Source organism: Accipiter gentilis, chromosome Z, assembly GCF_929443795.1.
Source record: "Accipiter gentilis chromosome Z, bAccGen1.1, whole genome shotgun sequence".
NCBI classification, from domain to species: Eukaryota; Metazoa; Chordata; class Aves; order Accipitriformes; family Accipitridae; genus Astur; species Astur gentilis.
This window is the reverse complement of record NC_064919.1, coordinates 19,091,775-19,113,615: the sequence shown is the minus strand read 5'-3', so window position 1 is coordinate 19,113,615 and position 21,841 is coordinate 19,091,775. Positions and strand designations below refer to the sequence as shown.

The 21,841-nt window shown below is 37.5% G+C and overlaps 1 protein-coding gene across 9 annotated transcripts in view; it reads right to left on the bottom strand.

The window, feature by feature from the left end:
• The window catches only part of COMMD10 (COMM domain containing 10), a 137,600-nt gene that overhangs the window by 54,881 nt on the left and 60,878 nt on the right, over window positions 1–21,841 (bottom strand). The window contains exon 6 of one of the 9 annotated variants that reach the window (XM_049794933.1): window positions 4,562–4,603. The exons of the other annotated variants lie outside the window; for them this stretch is intronic. Coding sequence (XP_049650890.1) covers window positions 4,598–4,603 — 6 coding nt within the window. The 3' untranslated portion in view covers window positions 4,562–4,597. Of the gene's footprint in view, window positions 1–4,561; window positions 4,604–21,841 lie in introns of those variants that run through there. 9 annotated transcript variants of the gene reach the window in all.

Here is a 21,841-nt window from a genome sequence, read left to right as displayed (position 1 = left end):
AAGAAAAGAATTTTTTTCAATATATGATTTAGCAACTCTTGAATCTGATTACTAAACAAGAATAAGAGTAACAAAAATAACAGGTATTGAATAACTTGGGGCAGGGGGGAGAAATCTGACTTTGGTAATTAATATTAAAAAGTGTGTAGCTTTTTTTTTTTTAAACACAGAAAATGGGAAAAGGTTAGAGGACTCTACTAAGCAACCCCCAAAATATATATAAAAGTTTCCAGAAGATTTCCTTTCAGAGTAGGTTCTGGAACATAGACCCATTAGCAATGAGAAGAGTTACTCCAACATCTGAACTATTTTAGATCTAATGAATCAGCAGGAGTAATACATACGGTGTTGATATATCAGCCAACTCTTCTCCTCTGGGAATGGCACAGTTCATACAAAAAGCTGAACAACTCCTTAAACATCCACTGTTGAGTAAAACTTTGGGAACCGAAAAATAAGGTATTGTTCAAAACAGCAAGGCTTCACAAAATAAAACCACAAGCATAGCAGCTGTCATAATAGAAATCTTTATGAAATCTCTTTGCTGTTGGTTTCTGTGAAGAAATACAAACTTTCAAGGCCAAGATCTGGATAATAACCTTGTGGACTCTATTAGGCATTGCTGTCCCTCCAATTCCTGTGTATATTTCCCTGCTCTGTAACAAAGGTATTGCGCTTTTTCTCACACTTGTGCACACAGATGCTGGTAACTCAAATAATTTCCATACTCCACGAGTTTGAGTTGTCACCTGAAATCATTCCATTATTGGGACCATCATACATGTTCTGAATTTGTAATATTCAGCAACTCTTAAAAAAGAGCTTATTTCAACTTGCTTTTGAAAGAGGTGAAAAATCTTTGCAACACAGTTACTAGTAAATGACTGAAATGCTTGCAGATTTTCCGCTTTGCGTGTTTTTATTATTGGTTGAGTATTTAACCTACGTGCTGCCACTGGAAGTGATGCAAGGGACTGTGACAGCAACTACTGTAAATGAGAGCAAATATTCCTGCTTGCCAGTGGAAGCCAACTCACCAGGCAGCAGCAGCATTCCGGTGGCTGGCCTGGGCAAGGTACACAGCAAGGTCACGGTAACTTCACTGCCCTCAGCATTCAACTGCCCCAGGCAGCGGCAGTGAGTGAGACAGCCCCTCCTGAGGCATGAGCCTGGGCATTACTGATTCGGTGCGAGAACACTGTGTTTGCAGAAATAGTAACAGGAGCTCTTGTGACAGTGGAACAGCAGGTTAAGATCTGACAATGAACTCGAGTTGAAAGAGGGGAATAAAGGACAACGCTGTTCTTCAGACAAATGACTTTGATGACAAATAGGTAGAATAAAAAGAATCACAGAAAACAGAAAAAAATTGGAGAAAAGCATTGCTTACCCCAGAAGTGAAAATTCCAGTCTGCTTCAGAATTAGCCTACCCTGCTGAACAAGATGGATCCACAAATATTCTCCATTAAATATACTTAAGTAAGGAAATACAGTATTTCTCCTTCACTTTGTAGGGAAAGCATTTCACTCCATCCTGATGGGATGTCCAACATCAGTGTGTCACCAAAGATAGAAAAGGATTAAGAAGACAAAGATCCAATTTTTAAAATAGATACTGCTTTCAGAGAGACACACTAGTGATACTCCATTTTGCAAATTAAAAATGCAGAACAATACCATGAGAAAGAGACTGTTCACCATTGTTTTGAATATGTTCCATATGGTCTCTCAGGCTAGAGGTTTTCATAGCCTTTAATGAAAGAGCATGAAGATTGAAGAGAAAAAGCACCTCTTATTAACCTTCAAAAAACCGAAAATGCACCTTTCGGGACATATGAAAATTCACATCCTGGCAGCTGTTACTAATGATAAAATATCAGTTATAAACCAGCATAGCTAGAGATTTTCTGGAAAAGAAGCTGCATTCAATCTGGAATTTTAGAACTCATCTGAAACTAAAAGTGTGCCAGAGGCATATGTCAGTTTGTTTGTTTGCTTTATATTTTAATTAATTAATTAACTTATTTTAAATCTGTTTTGCACATAGGCAAATGCTGGGGGTTTGGGGGGCTGGGGACAGGGGACAGGAATGGGACAGAATTTCCTGTAACAAAGTTTGGTTTTGCAATAAACACTATGTTGATCCTTAACAGAATTCTACCCTCATAAGAATAACAATGCCATTGTTTCCTTATCCTCCCCTAAACACTAGTCTGTAAAGTGATTATAGCTGGATAACAAGCTTTAAAGGATAAGAAATTCAAAATGTTTGTAAGAGGGAAACAAAAATAAGTCTATGTGGGCATTCAGTAAAAGGCCTGCATTCAGGCACTTTTTTCATGTAAAAAATGAGCATTTTTACATCCTCACACAATCCTATGCTCATGGCCACAGAGAAGGCAACAAGCTAAATAATAGGAGGCGTACCATCTTATTGTGAGTTTAATGAAAACTCCAAACACAATTACATTTCATTTTTACCTGGACTAAGTTAACCACTACTTATCGTTGTGCTTTATTCATCCAAAATGGGTTCTAAAGTGATCTTTTTTCATCAGAAGCTTCAGATGAGGACCCAGACAGAGTAATACTTAACACTGGCATGTCCCAGCCACTTGGTTGGTACAAATGCGACTGGCTAAAAATGAGATATGCCTTGTAGCCACTCTTTCATGAGTATCAGTCCTCCATGGAAAAGCATCTTGGAAAGTTAGTATAATGATGCACACAAGTAAAGTCAATTGCATGTAGCTTTTACTGGGGCTAACAAATCTGTATCACTGCTTTTACATTAGAGTTATACTGCATTTGAAGTGCAATCCAGACAAGACACTCAGACTAGCAATTTCCATCCTCCCTCCTTTTTCCCCTCTTTCATGCAGTATCCATATAACATACACACATTTTATCACTTTTATTTTTCCAAGTTTCCTACCATAGAGGATCATTTACTCACAGTAGATGAAATCTGCAAGAGATGCAGAGAATACTAGATGCTCTGGAAACTGTTGAGGTGGCTCTGCTTACTATTTTTAATGACAATTTCTTATAAATGTGGTAGATTTACATGTAGATGTATTCATTCCTTTTCATATGTTTCTTTGGGAAATATGATCTGAAACAGAACCCAAGGATTAGATTCAAATGCTCCTAGGAAAAAAAAAGAAAAGCTGTATTCTCCTCCATAAACTCTGACCCCAAGACTAAAGAGCCATCCTTGCTCCCATAAAACGAACGAAGAATTCTCTGATCTTCCTAAGCTGGGTTTTGTTCTTTTCAGAGACTTTCCAGTGGAAAGATTTGCATTATGGCACTCTTTCCTGAAACTCTTTTTCATTTTCTCGTTGGAAACCCCCCCCCCCCCCCCCAAGTCTTAGAATTTTTTTCTCTATAGAAGAGTGACCTCTGCAGTCAGTCTCTGCAGAGTTCTTTATGCTGTTCTTTCATCTTTTCTATTTCAGTGTCACAGATTTGGGGAGGTGGGGGCAACGGGGGATGGAGAAGAGAGGAAACAGGAAGAAAAACAAAAGAAAATTATCAACCTCTCAGAAGTCTGATATCAAGTATTTCAAATCTAGATAGTTTCCTTCTCCCTTTCCTTTGCTACAGGATGAAAAATGTTTCCAGACTTGAGGAAACAAAACCCAAAATCATCACCAACAAAGAAAACATAACAACATGCCTTCTTCTGCAGGACTGAAAGAAATTTAATCCTGAAATGTTCACTCAAGGGGTGACCTCTCTGAATCTGTAGGAAAGGGTTCTGAACCTACTGCTGACCACAAGTTGAATCAACAGTGGGATGATGCTGCCCTCTCTAGTATGTTAACAGGAGTGTTGTATAGAAGACACACGGAGGTTTTTCGGTTTGAGTTTGGTTTTGGTTTTTTTTTGTAGAAGACATCAGCTGTGTCCAATTTCAGTTACTTTAATTCAAATGTAGACAAACTGAAAAGAGCATGAAGTAACATTCAGAGAATGTGATTTACTAAAAAACTGAAAAATTTAATTTGTTTAGAATAAAAGAAATTATTAAGGCCATATACTTCACATCTTGATATATTCAGAAGACTGTTATAAGAGAGATCTGTACTCCATGGCCACTTCACATGGTAAAAGCTAGTAAACAGACCAATTTGCAGTAAAGGAGATTTAGTGTCAGTATCTATATAGCTGGAAAGACTCCTTTCCAGCTATATGAATAATTTTCTCCAGTAGAAAGTATGTAAGAAACAAAGAATCTCAGCCACTGAGAAATTGTAAAGAACAGTTAAGAAATATCTCCTGGGGAAGGGTTAAGCACAACCTATCTTTGCATCAATTTGCTTTTGCTTTCCAGCCTGCTACTTACAATGCAAGTTCAAAAGGACGAACACAGGAAATGAGACCAGAGACTTCTTCCTACTTACCACCTGCTCTATTTGCATTGAGAGCAGTGTGAGAATATAGGGTACCACAGCCAGCTTCCACTACGGCTGCCACAGTTAGAATAGGTATTTTTACATCTTTACAAAGACTCTACCTTGCTGCTTGTAGGATCTTTGCAGCACTTCAGGCCAGCCCACTACACATGGCACCCAAAATGCCTGCAGCCACCTATACCTGTATCCAGAGAAAACGATCATGAGAAAACTTTCTGCAGCAATGCAGAATAAATGCAAATCCAGCATGAGTAGGATCCCGTTTTGCAGGTCCTTACACTTTTTCATCTAAGCAGGCAATACAACAAGCCTTCACAGAGTCACAGAGCTTCTCCCTTCCACCTGTCAAAAATGGATTGATCCCAGTGTTCAACAAGTTCCATCCCTCCCAGCCTGTTTCAAATGAAGGTCTGGATCTGCCATCCAGGAGAAGCAAACAAGAGTTTGCCAAATAAATGAAGGATTTGGTTAATAAATTAGAAATTATTTATTAACATGCTCTATGAGAAATTTCTTCCTTCTCCCCACATTAAATGTTTATTTTCATATGTGCCACAATTTCAGGCTACATTTGATTAAATGAAAGACGAGTAGCTAAAAAAAAAATAACATACTATCATGACTACATAGTAAAAGGAAAAAACTAAACAATATATTCCTTTTATATTGCAACAAAATGCAGTAAGAAGCAGCACTAGAAACAGTCCTCTTCACAAACTCCTTTTCAACACCAATTCAAAACCATAATAAGCATCTAATATTATGCAGCCCATTTTGCAAATACAAAAAGGTGCAATGCATGGGATGATGGTAAAATAAGTGTTAACTAGGCATTTGTTCAAGATCACATTTACCATACATGGTACACAAGCCACAGAATTTAGGTTAAAGAAAAAAAAAAAATCCTAAGGGCTTTTCTACTTGTAACTGAGTGTAAGTAGAAAAGCTGCCTTTGACTTTCAATATTTCTTGTCCAAAAAGTGTTCTATCTTTCTGATATACAACATCCTGTCCTAAATCCTGGAGAGAAAAACCTTAATTTTGAAAGAATGGGTTACAAAGCAATAATCAAGAAAGTCTAAGCCTAATATTTTGTAAATCTACTCAGGACAAAGACATTGCAAAGACAATGGACTGCATCAATTAGAACTTAAGAGACCAAAAACATAGCTTGGATTTCTATAAAATCGCCATACAAATTGTATTGTGGCCAAGCTTCCTCTTCATTTACTCAGCTTCTATTTTTTGCTCTCCTGTAATACTCTGCTACCTAGGGATCTCCCCTTATATTTTCCTCTCTCGCCTATAATGTATCTTTCTATGTCCCATTATCTAGCTGCTGACATTATGAGACTTTTAGTCTAAACTACGCTCCAATTTACCCATTCTTTTGTAAGTTATTTAAATACCCGAATACGGCCTCTAGACATGTTAAGAGCTGTATGGTCACACCAATAAGACGCCTGCAGTCAGGCATCACTACTAGTTTCATCAGATATATAAGAAAGCCTATTTTTTTGTCTGACACTGTAAACGTGTATTGAATTTGATTAGTCAACCAATATTCTGGGTATATCTATAAGTGAAATAAAATTGCAAAATTATGATAAGTAATGTCATACGATTTAAGTCTAAGCACTGGTCTCAAATCCCAAATAAAAAAGGCAGGGCAGCTGAAAATGCCCCTATACAGATTATAAAGGTATCACTAATTTTGTTCTACTCAATACTTTATCCATAATTTATTAGGGTTTTCAATTCTGTAGGGAGAGACTTTCACTATTTTTTAAAGTTATTTTTTTTCTAAAACGATGTAACAAATGGTGTAGTCAAAACAAATATGACAAAAAAGAAGAGTGAAGAGGACAAGAACAAAGATTAAATTATCTTAAAATATGCAGAGAAAGATTTTTAGAGGAAGATCTCTCCTCAGCAATAAACTTTTTATTATTTATTGTTCCATGAAAGTCATAAAAATGAATGATGCAATAGTTATGAAATAAACAAATGAAAGGCAGCTATATTTATAGGTGTGTATCTATTAAGAAGTGTTTTAATAATCAGGCAATATTTTATTACTATCAACTTCCAAACTATTCTAGACTTGTACTTAAAATGCATACTCGACAACTACCACATGAAAATCCCACATCTCACAAATCACAATGCAAACTAAAACCTCTTCTCTAAGTCAATTCACAAAACCTGAGACTCTATTTAGTGCTTATCACTATTTCTGTGTGAGCAAAAAAAAAAGAAAACAAAGTAAAAGATGTCCCAAACAGATTTTTTAAAAATCCTGCCCTTCTAAAAAGAAAAGAGAAATAAAACATAATTGCAGCTTCAAACTAGGAGCCTTGTGGGGTTGGGGTGGGGGGTTAAACCATGTTTGAGGTGGTAAAACCAGGATGTAAATATTTCCAAAACTTTTTGTAAAGCTCTTTAGAAGTGCCATAAATTTAGTCACTAGCTACAAAGCATTGAATCTCAGCAGAACATGATGCATTGTCCCCAAAAAGTAACAGCTTCTCTCTCTAAACTGCATATTTGGTCAAATTACAGTAAACCTTAGAGAAGTATCCAATAAGTTCTTCCAGAAAGCTTCTTCCTTGTGATATATACAAGGTTCAAATGAGTAAGAGTTAGGGGGCAGAACGCTTGCTGGGGTTTGCACTGAGAACAGAGAATGTTGATGTCAGTTTTTCATACTTCCCTACCTTTCACCTCAGGGTTTGGTGGTTCCTGAAATGTATTCATAGTCTAGAAATGGCATTCATTGTGAGCTTGCAGATTTTATTTTATGGGTGAATTTTGAGAAAAAGTTTAAACAACAAAGAACATATTAAAAAGGATAGTTTCCAAAAAGACAGAACTGTACTTAAAAATCTGAATCTTTAGTTTTAGAGAGAGGGGGAGAGAGAGAGAGAAGGTAGCTTGATTTTCAAAAGTTCTGAGTAACCAATTATTGCAAATAAAATTCTTAAAGTAGAAGTATTTAGATATTAACTAACACAGAAATTGTCAGTGACATATACATAGACAACACTGTAAACTCAAGAGGAATGGACCAACATGTAACACAGTTTCTTTCTAACTAAGATTTAAGGTCTTACATACAATTTAAAATAAACTTCCAAGGTATTAGTAATTTGTTAAAAATTACTTTAGATCTACTGACCTTTGAAATAAATAAATCAACTTCCTGTGAGATTACATACCATACATTCAAGCTACCTATACCTCATGTCTCCATATACTCTGCATTAATTCATCCAATCCCATTTTTCACAACAATATACAAATAATTTTATCTGGGTTTGTTTTGGGTTTTTTTAAGGAGAGTTTTGGCAACACTGCCAAAAAGAATAATACTTGAGCTAAAATTTTCCATGCAGGTGTCTGCCTCAGACTTTGCTTTTAAATTTACTTAATCAATTTTTGGCAAAAATGATCTAGCTTTTTTCAAGAATTTTCAAGCAACATCCTAATTTCTTTGTCACGAGACTGTTAATTTCTCTTTCTGCTACCTTTTGACTCATTCACTGTACAGCTTCTACAACAAAAGAGAGAAATGCTATGAAAAAACAGCTATTGTCCTGTAGTCAAAGAATGCAGTATGATGATAGTTACAAGCAGACACATCCTCTTAACTTCTGTGCTTGAATCTGCAGCTTTAGCTCAATAATGCTATATAAGTAATTAATTCTGGATCATTTATTAAACATGCATCAATTCTATAGACTGCTCCTCCATCAATCTACAATTAGATATTAATTGAAACGACAGCTGAATCTTCCTTCTTACAACACCAGCACTTCAAACGAGGGCACTAACTCTCAAGGTTGAGCATCTGTGGTGAAAAAACTACAGTCATTGTTACCTATAGCAGCTTCTCATATATGTGCATCTTGCATGTAGCATTTTACTTTCCCTTTCTCTTGGTGACATTTATAAAAGATCAAATTAGCATGGTGAAAAAGTACCTTGAGTTTCCTAAGTGATTTTGCCCCAGCATAATGTCTGGCTCCTATTGGTTTGCAAATAATGATGAATCTGGATTATAACAACTAAGTTTTATTTTTTCTGTTTTGTTGTTTGGTTTTTTTTCTGGGAGTGAGGGGATGGTAGTAAAGAAATCTGATACTGCAAAATGAAAAGTCTGTTTTTCTGAACTGAAAAACTGATGGTAGCAGGGAAGCCTACACATCACTGATCAGGTTATTGAAACATATAATACATATACATAATGCTGTTACAAATGTCACAGATGAGACCACAAAACACAGGACAAATTAGTTTACATTCATTCATTTGAAATTATAAATCTCTTACACCTTTAGGCCAGTCACATCTTCTGTTGATAACCAGTCTGTTATCCTTGAACCTAGACCCTGTTTTGACTGTAAAGCTACGTATCTAGAAATGCAATTAAGAATAAAATCTGCTGGTGCTCTTCAAAAGATAATTTATCAATTTTTTTGTACTCAGAAGTAAAAAAAAGGAAACAAAAATAAATGATAGCCATAAAAAAAAAATTTTATTCTTCTTCCAATGTTACATACAGGCCATACGTAAAGATACTTGTCTTATTCATGAATAACGCAGAGAAAATTTTTAAAATTTGGAAGTAGTTTTTAAAGTCTTGAAGGTTTAAATCAAATCTTTCAGACAGATTTTTTTAAAGGAATACTTCAATAAAAAAGAATAGCAAGGAAACAAGCAGACTGGAGCAGTACTTCTAGCTTCTGCCAACCACAGGTAAGATGACATGAGCTTCTGCATGAAAACAACATACCACATCAGTGTAATTTGACTCAGGATAAGTCAGTCCTCAAGAAACTAACACATGAACTTTCAAACTAGTGAATTAAAATAAAACTTTAAGAAGTAGGTACTTCCCTGCAATCAAACTAGGAGCTCTTTTCAGCTATATGAAGCAATGAACTCAATTAAAATAATTAGTTGCATCTGATTCCATGACAGAAAGATGAAATTACATCACTGCTAGCAGCAGCAACCAAATGGCAGACAGTAAGCATGACATGAACTTTACAGTACATTGCAGGATCAGCAAGTAACACATAACTAGATTAAATTCAATAATTTAGTGAGAGACTTGGAAGCTAGTCTTTTTTTCTGCCTACATTTACAATATATGAATGTTTATATAGGAATGTTTAACAGTGTCTACAAGTACCAAGTGTTTAAATATCTAAAGTACTAATGAATACTTGAGCCATATGGTCAGCCCAGAATACATACACAAAGTATACCTATAATACTTATCTAAAAATGAATATATTGCTGCTAGACTGATTAACTCTTTTAAATGGGGACTTCTTTCATCTACACATTAAATTTACAGTAAATTAGACTTAGATTAATCCAAAACCATACAAACCTGCCTATAAGCTACCTGTAAGTGTCCTAACTTTAAATGCTATGTTTCAGCAATTTCACTGAAATATATTTCTCTTTACCAAATATTTATGTAAAGGATATACTAAATATCAACTACAAGGATGACTGGAAAATAAGACCAAGGACAATACTGACTCTGGGACCTGCCAAATTAGGAATAAAAATGTAAGTACACACTGTACTGGGTATTTTGGTGGGTTTTATGAAAATAGCTATGATGGTCAATATTTTAAAAGCTATGCTCTTCTGTCTAGGATTAGACAGAAACATAATTCCATCTTCCCTAAAGCTACATAAAGAGTGATAGAACTTAGGTTTTCCAATCAGTCCTTCATCTCGCAGAAAAACACAATTGGCCTCCTCTTCTGAGTTACAACAGCATAAATTTCTCACAACAGTAACTCCAGTAAGTTAGTTGTGTTCTGTAATCTCAAGCTTTCAGGGGAATTAAAATACCTCTCACACTTCTTTGATGTCCAAACTAACCTCTTGAGTTTTGCAAACTACCCATTGAGTTACATTCTTCCAAAGCATATGGGATTTGAGTAGAAGCACATCTTGCAGCTCTCCACACCCATTTCCCTCCTACTCATGAGATAGCTTTATCCTGTATGCACCCACCTCAGTTACTCCTGAGCTCTCTTAATTTAATTTCCCTTTTCTTCATTATCCAAGATTGTCCTGAGTTTCATTTTATGATCTAGGTGTAACTTACCAGGATTCAAGGTGCTACTGTATTAAGAGGGCATATACAGTCACTTCTGTTGTCACTGCAAACAGTGGTAGCTTCCAAATGCTATGAACTAAGGTCTTGTTGCTCAAGCATATCTGAATACTACTACTATGAATAATAATAATAACAATTAATAATAAATCACTTTCAAGCACATCACAACAAAAAATAAAACAATCTCTTAATGTAAGAGATAGTTGGGTGTTAGGTCTAATGGAATTACTGGCTTTTCAGGTGGAAAAAACAGAAGAGACAGAAACAGAGATAGACATCAGGTTTCACACCTTAAAAAAAATCCCAAACCCAAAATAAAAAAAAACAACAACTAAGAAACCCAGAAAAGAACCTCATATTTACACCTTTGTGCATAAACTTCCCATGCTTCTGAAATACTAAAAATAAAGGCTCTCTATGCCTATAAAAGACAGAGACAACTCACTGATAACATGGCTTCATGAAACTCCCTTTTTTATCTCATGTTTCTGTCAACATAAGGGCATTTCTGTAGGGCAGGACCACCTAATTACTTAAATGCCCATGACAGTCCGCAACCTAGATATACAAGGCTTAGATACACCACTTCGAGAGGGTTATTAAAGGTGCAGCATCTGCAAAAGTTTATCAAAATAAATATTTTCAACCTAAGTTATATTATAGTTCTGCATTCTTCCTATTAAATGAAATTTCAGGTTGAGTAGATTTCCAAATTAATCTATTAACATTCAATTCCAGTGGCTAAAACAAACTTGTCTGAAGATACGGTTGGCCAGGCTCACTCCCTGCTACACTTGGGAGTATTTTCACAAAAGCAGGGTTACTGTTGGAGGTTAAATTGAGCTTGAATGCCCCAGAAGTTTGTTTGGCATCACTGTAATGACTTCCCCATTGTGCTTCGGGTCCTATCTCCCATGAGAAAAATGTACAAGTTTTCTTTTTTTATCTTCTCCCTCTTTGGTCTGCATTTCATAATTGCTAACACAGCACTGAAGCATCACAACTTGCCCTGCCTGAGTAGAAGAATTCTCAATACAGGGGTGCAGGGATACACAGCTACTTAAAGACCCTCTGATGCCACAAGAAAACAGCATATTTGCTTGAGGGAGAGGAGGAACATACATAGATTGTATTTATATACATAGCTTGGAGTGATACATATGCATTTTTTTAGTGTTTCTTTCTCAGAACTGTCTTGTTTTTAAATACTCCCGTCCATGCCCACCCAAGCTCCACAAAGACCTTAGACTTAACCATATTGCATTTGCACCCCTCTGATGGTATCAAGCTGAAAACACATCTTTTAAAATAGCTTCAGTTACTAAAAAATACAAACCCCTTGTCATGGTTTAACACCAGCCAGCAACTAAGCACCACGCAGCCGCTCACTCACTTATCCCCCACCCAGTAGGATGGGGGAGAGAATTGGAAAAAAAGTAAAACTGGTGAGCTGACATAAGAACAGTTTAATAGGACAGAAAGGAAGAAAATAATAATGATAATAATCACAATAATAAAATGACAATAATCATAATTATAAAAGAATTGGAATATACAAAACAAGTGATGCACAATGCAATTGTTCACCACTTGTGGACTGATGCCCAGTTAGTTCCCAGCAGTGATCTGCCCTCCCACCCCCACTCCCCCCAGTTTATATACTAGACATGACACCACACAGTATGGAATACCCCTTTGGCCAGTTTGGGTCAGCTGCCCTGGCTGTGTCCTGTGCCAACTTCTTGTGCCCCTTCAGCCTTCTTGCTGACTGGGCACCAGAAGCTGAAAAATCCTTGACTTAATCTAAACGCTACTTAGCAACAACTGAAAACATCTGTGTATTATCAACATTATTCTCATACTAAACCCAAAACATGGCACTATACCAGCTACTAGAAAGAAAATTAAGTCTATCCCAGACAAAACCAGGACAACCCTGCATTACTTTTTTGCAATATAGAGAATTCAAAATATTAATGTGGTTTATGTGTAAGTTTATCAACAGTTTATCTGTTTCTTCTCTTTGATCATAAGCTGCTATTAATATCATGTTAAATCTCAGCATTCTTCCCCCACAAAAAAATTATGGAATCATAAAAAACATTAATTACATTAAGTGAAGAAATTACAGTAAGGTTGACTAGAGACAGAGAGTAATTAGAAGTGTTATTTCCAGTGTTAAAAAATAAGAGCGAGGAATCATGAGAGAGGACAAAGCATGCACTTTGTTTTCTTTGGATAGGATCAATACAGTATATGGAAGGAAGAGGTATTTTCATGCCCCTAAGAAGTCCTACTCTTTTCCCCTTAAATAATACTCAATCCTAACAAAATCTGAGTCTTACTTTGCGCAACTCCTATCCCACCAATTTCTGTTGAATAAACACTGAAATGGCTGTTTCATAGATGCATCTACGTTCTCCAAAGCAAAGAAAGTGTTCTTCACTGCTGCTTAGCATCACACATTGTCAATGGTGTCAGTGCCACTAAACACTAAGATAGAAACAAGAGAAAAACACTCACAGCCATCTATAAGCAGCAACCTTTCACTCCATCCTTACGTGTGATAGAGCAAAAACATACTCTATCACATGTGCCTGACCTCCACCTTGAATTATTTAAATCATTGTGGTGAAAAACAAATGTGAGCACATTAACAAAAATCCAGTTCATGTATACTTGGGCCTAGAAAGCCTAAATGACGGGATGAGCATCACCCATTGCTCTGGCGTAGGTTTTTCTGTGTTCTGAGCACAACTCTAAGCGTCTTCCAGTACCCAGTGTTTCCTACAGCACCAAAGGAGTCATGTCCCTACCCACTGCTCACTGCTCTGTCACCACAACAGCTACGCTCCTCTGCACCAGCAAAACTGCCAAACAATAAAAAGCACTGAAAAGAAGACTTTCATGTGACTTTGACAAAAGATGGCAGCAAGCACTCCTGCAAGAAGAACAATCGATCTTAACCACATTCAGAATGGGAGCCTCAACCCTTCAATTTAGCTTTTCCCCTAAATGTCTCACACTTTCAACTATGAACTAATCCAGCTAAAAAGGCAGAGGGAGTAAGATTGTATTTAAAAACAGAAATGACAAAGAAGACAGTCAGGTACTATCAAGATGAAGGCTAGCAAGATTGACACAGGTAGGATTTATGTCTAACCATCATGTTGGTTAAGGAAGGCACACACCACGACAGACCTTTTCCAGCAGATTTGCAGAGTATGTCTCTGTGCAAGAAAAACAGGCTTGAATACTGTATTTCATTAAGATGTTCTGTAATCCTATGGCTGGCCTCTTACAGGAATATTACTGGGGTTTTTTGTAATATTTGAAATTCTTTTTCATCATAAAGAGGAAAACAGCATCTCACAAAAACTTTTATAAAATCCTCTCTCTGCCTCTTCCTCACAGCATGCATCAAGCATCAAGCAGAACTCAAAGTAGTCCTGAGTCTATCTACATATTAATTTTTAGAACCCAAAGATGAAGTATCACTAGGGTTCCCGATTACTTGCCTAATATATTTTTGAAAAGTAGGCCTAGACAGTTTTATGAATAAAGGCCTTATAAAAAGGCCTAGACAAGCTTATAAACAAACATATTTTACATTCAGAAAAGTTCATAAGCTATTCAGAGAGACTGCTAAGAGTCACTTGTGGTTCTTTTGACACTGAAGAACCTAATTTTCTTCATTTGGCATTTTCATCAAGTCATGTTGTGTTTTAGTGGACAGATTCTCACCCAAACAAAAAATTCAGATATGGTCACACTCAGAAGCAGATAGTCCAGGCTAACCTCCTATATTGTGGAGGTAACTAAAATTCTAGATCACTGAAATGAATGTCTTAAAAATAGGTACTTCAGTAAGTCCTACAATACCAAACTGTACAGACACCAGTGAATACAACAGAAAAAGACAAATTGAATGCAAAACTGCAAGGGCTTTACTAAGAAAAAGTAAGGCTACAATGTGGAAGGAAGCTATTGGACTAGAATGAGATTAAGAGTGATGTTCCTTACAAACCATTCTGAGAACTGACCTTAAAGCAAAAAAAAAGGAATAAAAAAATTGGATCACAATAATGACACTTGATGATGGTTAAAAAAAAAAATAATTAAAAATTAGAACTACTATTTCTACAGAGGAAGACCATCACATTGACAGAACTGAATAGCCTTCAAGGACCTAGTGATAGTAATAACACAATGCAATAGCACAAAGTCAAGGTTAAGCACTCTGGGAACAGGGAGAACTTCTACTGTAAGCTAGAGGATCATCAGCTGGAATAACAGAGGAGGAGAATGACTTGGATGCATTAATCAACCGGGATGAATACAAACTGTCAGAGATTAATACAAACTGTCAGAGAGATACAGTTGCAAAAAAGGCAACTGCAGTCTGACTCTGTCAAGGGAGAAATTTTCAGCAAGATGGGGACATATTAAGGCCATTTTACAAGAAACTGGTAAGATCTCAGCTGGAACTCTGTGAAAATTTCTGGTCACCTGCCTTAAAAAAACATGATTTAAGCTGAAGCATGTGCAGAGAAAAGCTATGAGAATAACCAGGGTAGCAAGGAGAGAATAGTACAAAGGCCATACTAACAGACCCTGGTTTAATTAGACTAGTAAAATGAAGGCTGAGAGGCAATGAGAGTGCTGTCTATAAACAAATCAGAGATGTAAGAAAAGGGAAGGAGAAAAACTCTAAAGCTATAGACAACACTGGCACATAAGAAGTGGATATTAACAAGCAAAGCTGGGAACCGGAAGCTCTTGTCATCAGGTGAACAACATTCTGAAGAGTTTTTACTACTAGTTAATAGGGGCAAGAAACATTACAGGAGTGAGGCATTTTTTGTATGGTTATACACAACACTACTGTTGTTGAGGGCCAGAAGATCACGGCAGTCCTCTTTTCTACAGACCTGTGCATTACCCATACTCCAAGCTTGGATGCCACTTTTTTTGACTGTCATTCCTTCCACATTTTCTCTTTTCCTACTTATAGTGCAGAAGCACAAGACTATTTGCGTGCAGTTCTCTATAAAACCTCCTCACTCTGAGGTATTCCTAAGCTCAAGGACTCTAGTCCAAAGACTAAAACACTAGCATTTTCTGACTTAACCACTAGTGTACCTAAAGGTGTAGAAGAAATTTTGACAGGCTCTCCCTTAAACAAAAACCCAGCATATTTTTAATGTCCGCAATACATCCCAAATACAGCAGCACCAGACAGTAACTTTATAGATCATGCTGTTCTGCATAATTAACCAGTCTGCCAGTTCTAGCCTTTTCTCTCCATCCTTATATTGTAATTCCACAGAAAGCTGGTAATAAACTAACATCTGTTCCATGCTGCATTGTAGAACAAACTAAATCAACTAGTGAACCACTCTAACCACACTATTTAATGTAAGTAAGCTGCTGGCATCCTGGGCAACTTACATAAAGATTTCAATCTTTAAAGAAACACATAACTTTGTCATGCGACATGGCACTAAATAGAAACACAAAAACCATATCATACTGTCATGGTTTAACCCCAGCCAGCAACTAGGCACCACGCAGCCACTCACTCACTCCCCCACCACCCATTGGGATGGGGGAGAAAATCGGGAAAAAGAAGTAAAACTCCTGGGCTGAGATAAGAACGGTTTAATAGAACAGAAAAGAAGAAACTAATAATGATAATGATAACACTAATAAAATGACAACAGTAGTAATAAAAGGATTGGAATGTACAAATGATGCGCAGGGCAATTGCTCACCACCCGTGGCTGACACCCCGCCAGTCCCCGAGTGGCAATTCCCCCCCCACACTCCCCAGTTCCTACACTAGATGGGATGTCCCATGGTATGGAATACACCGTTGGCCAGTTTGGGTCAGGTGCCCTGGCTGTGTCCTGTGCCAACTTCTTGTGCCCCTCCAGCTTTCTCACTGGCTGGCCATGAGAAGCTGAAAAATCCTTGACTTTAGACTAAACACTACTGAGCATCAACTGAACACATCAGTGTGTGTCATCAACATTCTTCGCATGCTGAACTCAAAACACAGCACTGTACCAGCTACTAGGAAGACAATTAACTCTATCCCAGCTGAAACCAGGACATATACCAGTAATAAATTTTAGTATTAAAATGCTAAAAGGCTAATGCATTTTAAAAACAAGGTTCCAATTTGAAGGTAAATAAAAAAATAAGGGTGCTTAAAAGTAGTAACACTGGAAAAGAGTGAGCTCTCTTCAATTTGCTTAGTAAATTTTCACCACTAATTAGAACCAGCTAACACTGTGTACCTGAACAGAGACCAGACAACAGCTTGATATGAGCTGTTGCAATCTATCTCATACCTAAATCTTTCCAATCTACTCTATATACTACACCTGTAATACTTAAATGAACCTACAGTTAGCAGCCTCTCAGGGAAGCTATTATTTTCAAACATGGGGGGCAGTGGACTCTCAAAACACTGCTTGTCCTACCCAGAAGTTGGACATTATCCTAAGGAAGAGCATTATGCTATGAAAAGCCATTTTATGAAAGATCCATAGCCAGAAATCCAGAGCAGGCTAGCAATAGCCTTCCTCAGCAATGACCCCAAGTATCTAGCACACTAGTTATTTGCATTAGTCTGGCTAGATTATGAATGTGCATCCAGCAAAGCAGACGTGTAGGCACATCCTAAATCCCTGGTGTCCAGACCCTTCATGATTCTTACCCAGTCAGCTGTAGGAAAACACATACATATTCTAAAACTGTGGAGATGCTGGTGGAAGACTACACTACTTAAACCTGGCAGCAGATTCAGAGGGCAAGCTAGCATGTATTTTGTATTTTAAAAGTGGATGGTACTAGAATTCGGACATATCTAAACACAAAAATACATGCTTAGTTAAAAATGTGAACTATATGGACCACTGATACAATCACAAGCCTCTTCTTTAGGTACTGTCCATGCAGACAGGAAAAGCGATGAGCTCTTTCTTCATCTAGGGATGGGGAGGCATCTTCATTCAGTATGAAAGTAGGACAGATATATTTAATGTCTAATCTTTTATTACTCCTAAATGCCATTTAAACTGCATGATTTTTTCCCCCAATTTCAACCACTGTTGTATTGACCATACAACAGTTAGGAAGTACCTTTCCCTGCAGCTCGCTAGAGCTTTCACTTGCAAATACTGTGCTAACACACTGATCCTAAGTACTGCTGTTATTGAAAACTCAGTGCCAGTTTTCATAGGCACTTGAAGCCACATTTGGCTTGGGCAATTATGGCTTCTGTATGCTATTCCCTTGCTAGCTAGGGTTATTCCCTTTCAGTTAAATTCAGTCTCTGCATCACCATACTCTTACCTCTAATGAAAAGATCCTAAGCAGGGCATATGTCATTCATTTTTAATAAAATGTAACTGCCTCCATCTAATATGCAGTCCAGCCTGATGCATGCATACAGGAAAGAGAAAAAAAAACATTAAGGAGGGTAGCATGGTGATCAGGGAGAGAAAATCGACTGTAAATACTGAGTTGGTATGAGAGAAAAGGTAACTTGGAAGGGAAGGTGCATCTTGCTGCTTCAAGAGCTATATTCCTGGAGAGAAATAGTGAGCTGCTGCTCATTCAGGATGAGGTATACTTAGAAGTCTCTCTGCATGGACAATATTGATTTGGAGGCATTCCTTATGTAATGACCATCTGTAACGTTATAATTAGACTGAGCAGCATACGCGCTGGATTCCTTTTCAACTCTGAGGGCACACAGCCCTTCACCTGTAACCGGCACATTAAGTGTCTTTGGCAATGACCTTTCACTGTGTGATTTGTCCTTGCAGGCTAAATAGCATTCTCTACTTAAACTTATTTAGTCTTCTTTGGAAGTATACAATAATCTCAGTAGGCATCAGTATTTTCACTGGTTCTCTAAAAATCACTCATTTAACAAGAATTATATGATTACTGAATTTACTTGATTCGCTAGTTAACATTACAAAGGATTCCATGACAAGAAATGAAGAAGGTATAATGCTAATATAAATGAACATGTTTTTTCTAAAATTTGCCACTTTAAAAAACAGTACACCACTGATTTTCTGATTCACTGTAATCTTTCCTCCTGCTGCTGACCTCAAGAAGACGTTCTTGTTGGTGTGAGAGCTACAAAAAGACAGTATGTTATTTTCCTAATGTAGGGTTTGCTCATTAGTTTGAAACAGATCAAAAAAAGAGTTTTTATTTTCATGGCAGTCTTTGAAAAAAGAAGAAAGATTGAGGAAAATAGGTATAATAATATAGCTAAATGAAATGTGACATTGAAAAACTAATAATTCTTTGTGTAGCTCTTTCTTTAAATTCCAAGAGAATAGCAGGCATTTCTGGAGAGAAAACAAAAAGATACCAATACAAGTGAATACATTTTTAAAAATTAGTATTTACACAAGAAGAACCACAAGGTTAAAAACACAGGCTATCTCGGTGCTCTGCCCCATGGAAATCCAATTAGGCATTTACAATGATTTAAAATCACAGTATGGATCTGCAGAGGATCAGGAGTGAGCTCCACCCTCTGGTGGTTTCTTCCATTTGCCTCAATTTCTCACTGACATGAGAACTTGGGGTGTTGGTTGACGAGAAGCTCAACATGAGCTGGCAATATGTGCTTGCAGCCCAGAAAGCCAACCATATCAGGGCTGCATCAAAAGAAGTGTGGCCAGCAGGTTGAGGGAGGTGGCTCTGCCCCTCTACTCCACTCTGGTGAGACACCCCCCCCCCCCAGAGTACTGCGTCCAGCTCTGGGGTCCTCAGCACAGGAAAGCCACGGACCTGTTGGATCAGGTCCAGAGGAGGGCCATGAAAATGATCAGAAGGCTGGAACACCTCTCCTATGAAGAAAGGCTGAGAGTTGGGGTTGTTTAACCTGGAGAAGAGAAGGCTCCGGGGAGACTTTCTAGCAGCCTTCCAGTATTTAAAGGGGGCCTACAGGAAAGCCCAAGAGGGACTTTTTACAAGGGCATGCAGTGATAGGACAAGGGGTAACAGCTTTAAACTGAAAGAGGATAGATTTAGATTGGATGTAAGTAGGAAGTTCGTGACTGTGAGGGTAGTGAGGCACTGGAACAGGTTGCCCAGAGAGGCTGTGGATGCCCCATCCCTGGAAGTGTTCAAGGCCAGGTTGGATGGGGCTTTGGGCAACCTGGTCTACTGGAAGGTGTCCCTGCCCATGGCAGAGGGGTTGGAACCAGATGGTCTTTAAGGTCCCCTCCAACCCAAACCATTCTATGATTTTATGATTCTCTAACCATCCAACACAACCACAGGACAGCTTTACCTCATCACAGTATTTGTTAATGTCTGAGTTGATAATATCCACCAACTACTGGTGGCTATGTAAAGCACAATCTCAGACTAGTTCCCTAAAAACGTGTATCTGCATCCCAAGATGACAGCCTTCCAAAGACTGCCTTTTCTGTTCTCTTTTCCAAATGTAATTTATTCTGTCCAAAACACAGGTTTGAAGCACACCAGCAAGAAGTTGTGAGAAACTGCCCATTGCATACATCTCCACTGTAATTTTCAAGTTTCAATGCCTTCCTCTAGGTCCCTGATCACGTACCACCTTATGTATGCTACTTCAATACTCAGCTTAAGTAAAATATATTACTTACTTTGAGGTGAAGCTATGGCACAGATAAAATGATAGTTTGTTACAAGCAGTAGAAATGCACAGCAAAGTGCCATGCTCTCCTGCTATTCTACCCAAAGGAATTTTTCAATAACTTCAGCACACCACATGACCAGAAAAAATTCATAATGTCCTTTTTCTGCAAGACCAACATGACTACCTGTGGTAAAGCTCAAGTCTCAATTATTCCAAAGATCATGGTTCAATATTTAGCCTGAAGTAAAACATACATTAATGCTGTTCTTCCTTTGTAATACTCCTTCTTCTCAAGATGGAATATAAAAGGAATAAAACTCATCCCAGAAGCAGAAAAACTGCTGCAGATAGCACCGGCTCAAAGCACAGAAAACAACTAGCCAGAGGAAGCCTTGAAGGCATCACCTGAACCACAGGAAGCACCAGCAAAGGAACCTCGCTGGGATCAGGCAGTTGACTGGACAGCATGATACATCCTCCAATGTCTGACTAGGACTACCCCTCTGATGTAAAGACTTGTGGGATGCTTTTGAAATAGCAGAGAATGGAGATCAACAGTGTGTTGCGAACAGCACCCAGACCAGTAATCCTAAACCATAACCCTTGGTGAATATGACAGCTGTTTGATAATACCTCAGCACAAAGGTGCATTGCACAATACAAACAACAATACAAAACAAATATATTCAATACCCTCTGATTTCTAGATGCCATTAAGAAAGGCTTCCCTCATAGGATTCTTCCTTTTGAAAACATAAACACCATAATGATCTGTCCTCCCTACACTTAATATGAAATCTAACTTGGAAGCCATGAAATTTGACTAGGAGCACCAAGCTGCTCCTTAGATGGAGAAAAAAACCAAAACCAAACCCCCAAAAAACTCTCCCCTAAAACCAAAAGTATGTTTAAGCTGCTGATATATTTCCTACAAAAAATATGGTATGGAATCAAATTCCAACAAATACATCATTAATAGGAAGCTGAGCTGGAATAAGATGCACAGTAAGAACACTATAAAACTAAAATCAAAATCAGTGTTGTATTGAACACTGGATGTTATTGCTGTTTTTCAGAAAAATATTTTATTATTCAATGTTAATAAGAGTACTGTGGAAGTCAAAAAAAAAGTATAATCCTAAAAAGCACACATGAAACAAACAACCAGCCAAAACACCCTTTCTCCTATCATTACTCAGCCTATCAAATATTCTTAATACTTTATTTTTGTTGCAAAAATTTCATGAAGCGCTTCCTTTCCTACTCTTTAGATACTGTGAAAACTGCAAAGCAATGTGAAAGCTTCAATGGATGTGAAATACAGTTGTGCTCTTTTAAACAGAGTTCTGAAACTAATTAAGCTGAAATACTGCAGAAGATGCTGTAATAGGAAAAAGCTGATGAACCCATAACTGCATTTCAACTGGGCACACTGAGGGAGAATATTTTTTTTTCATATAGCAGCCAATGCTTATGGGCATTTAGAAAATTGTTAAAGTAATTGGAAGAAGTAAGTAGGCCACAACTGTATGCATTTGTGAAAGGTGGACACCCAGATAAGAAGCTTAGGTGTGTTGATAAACCTGCCTGAAAGTGGCTTTGCTTCCTGT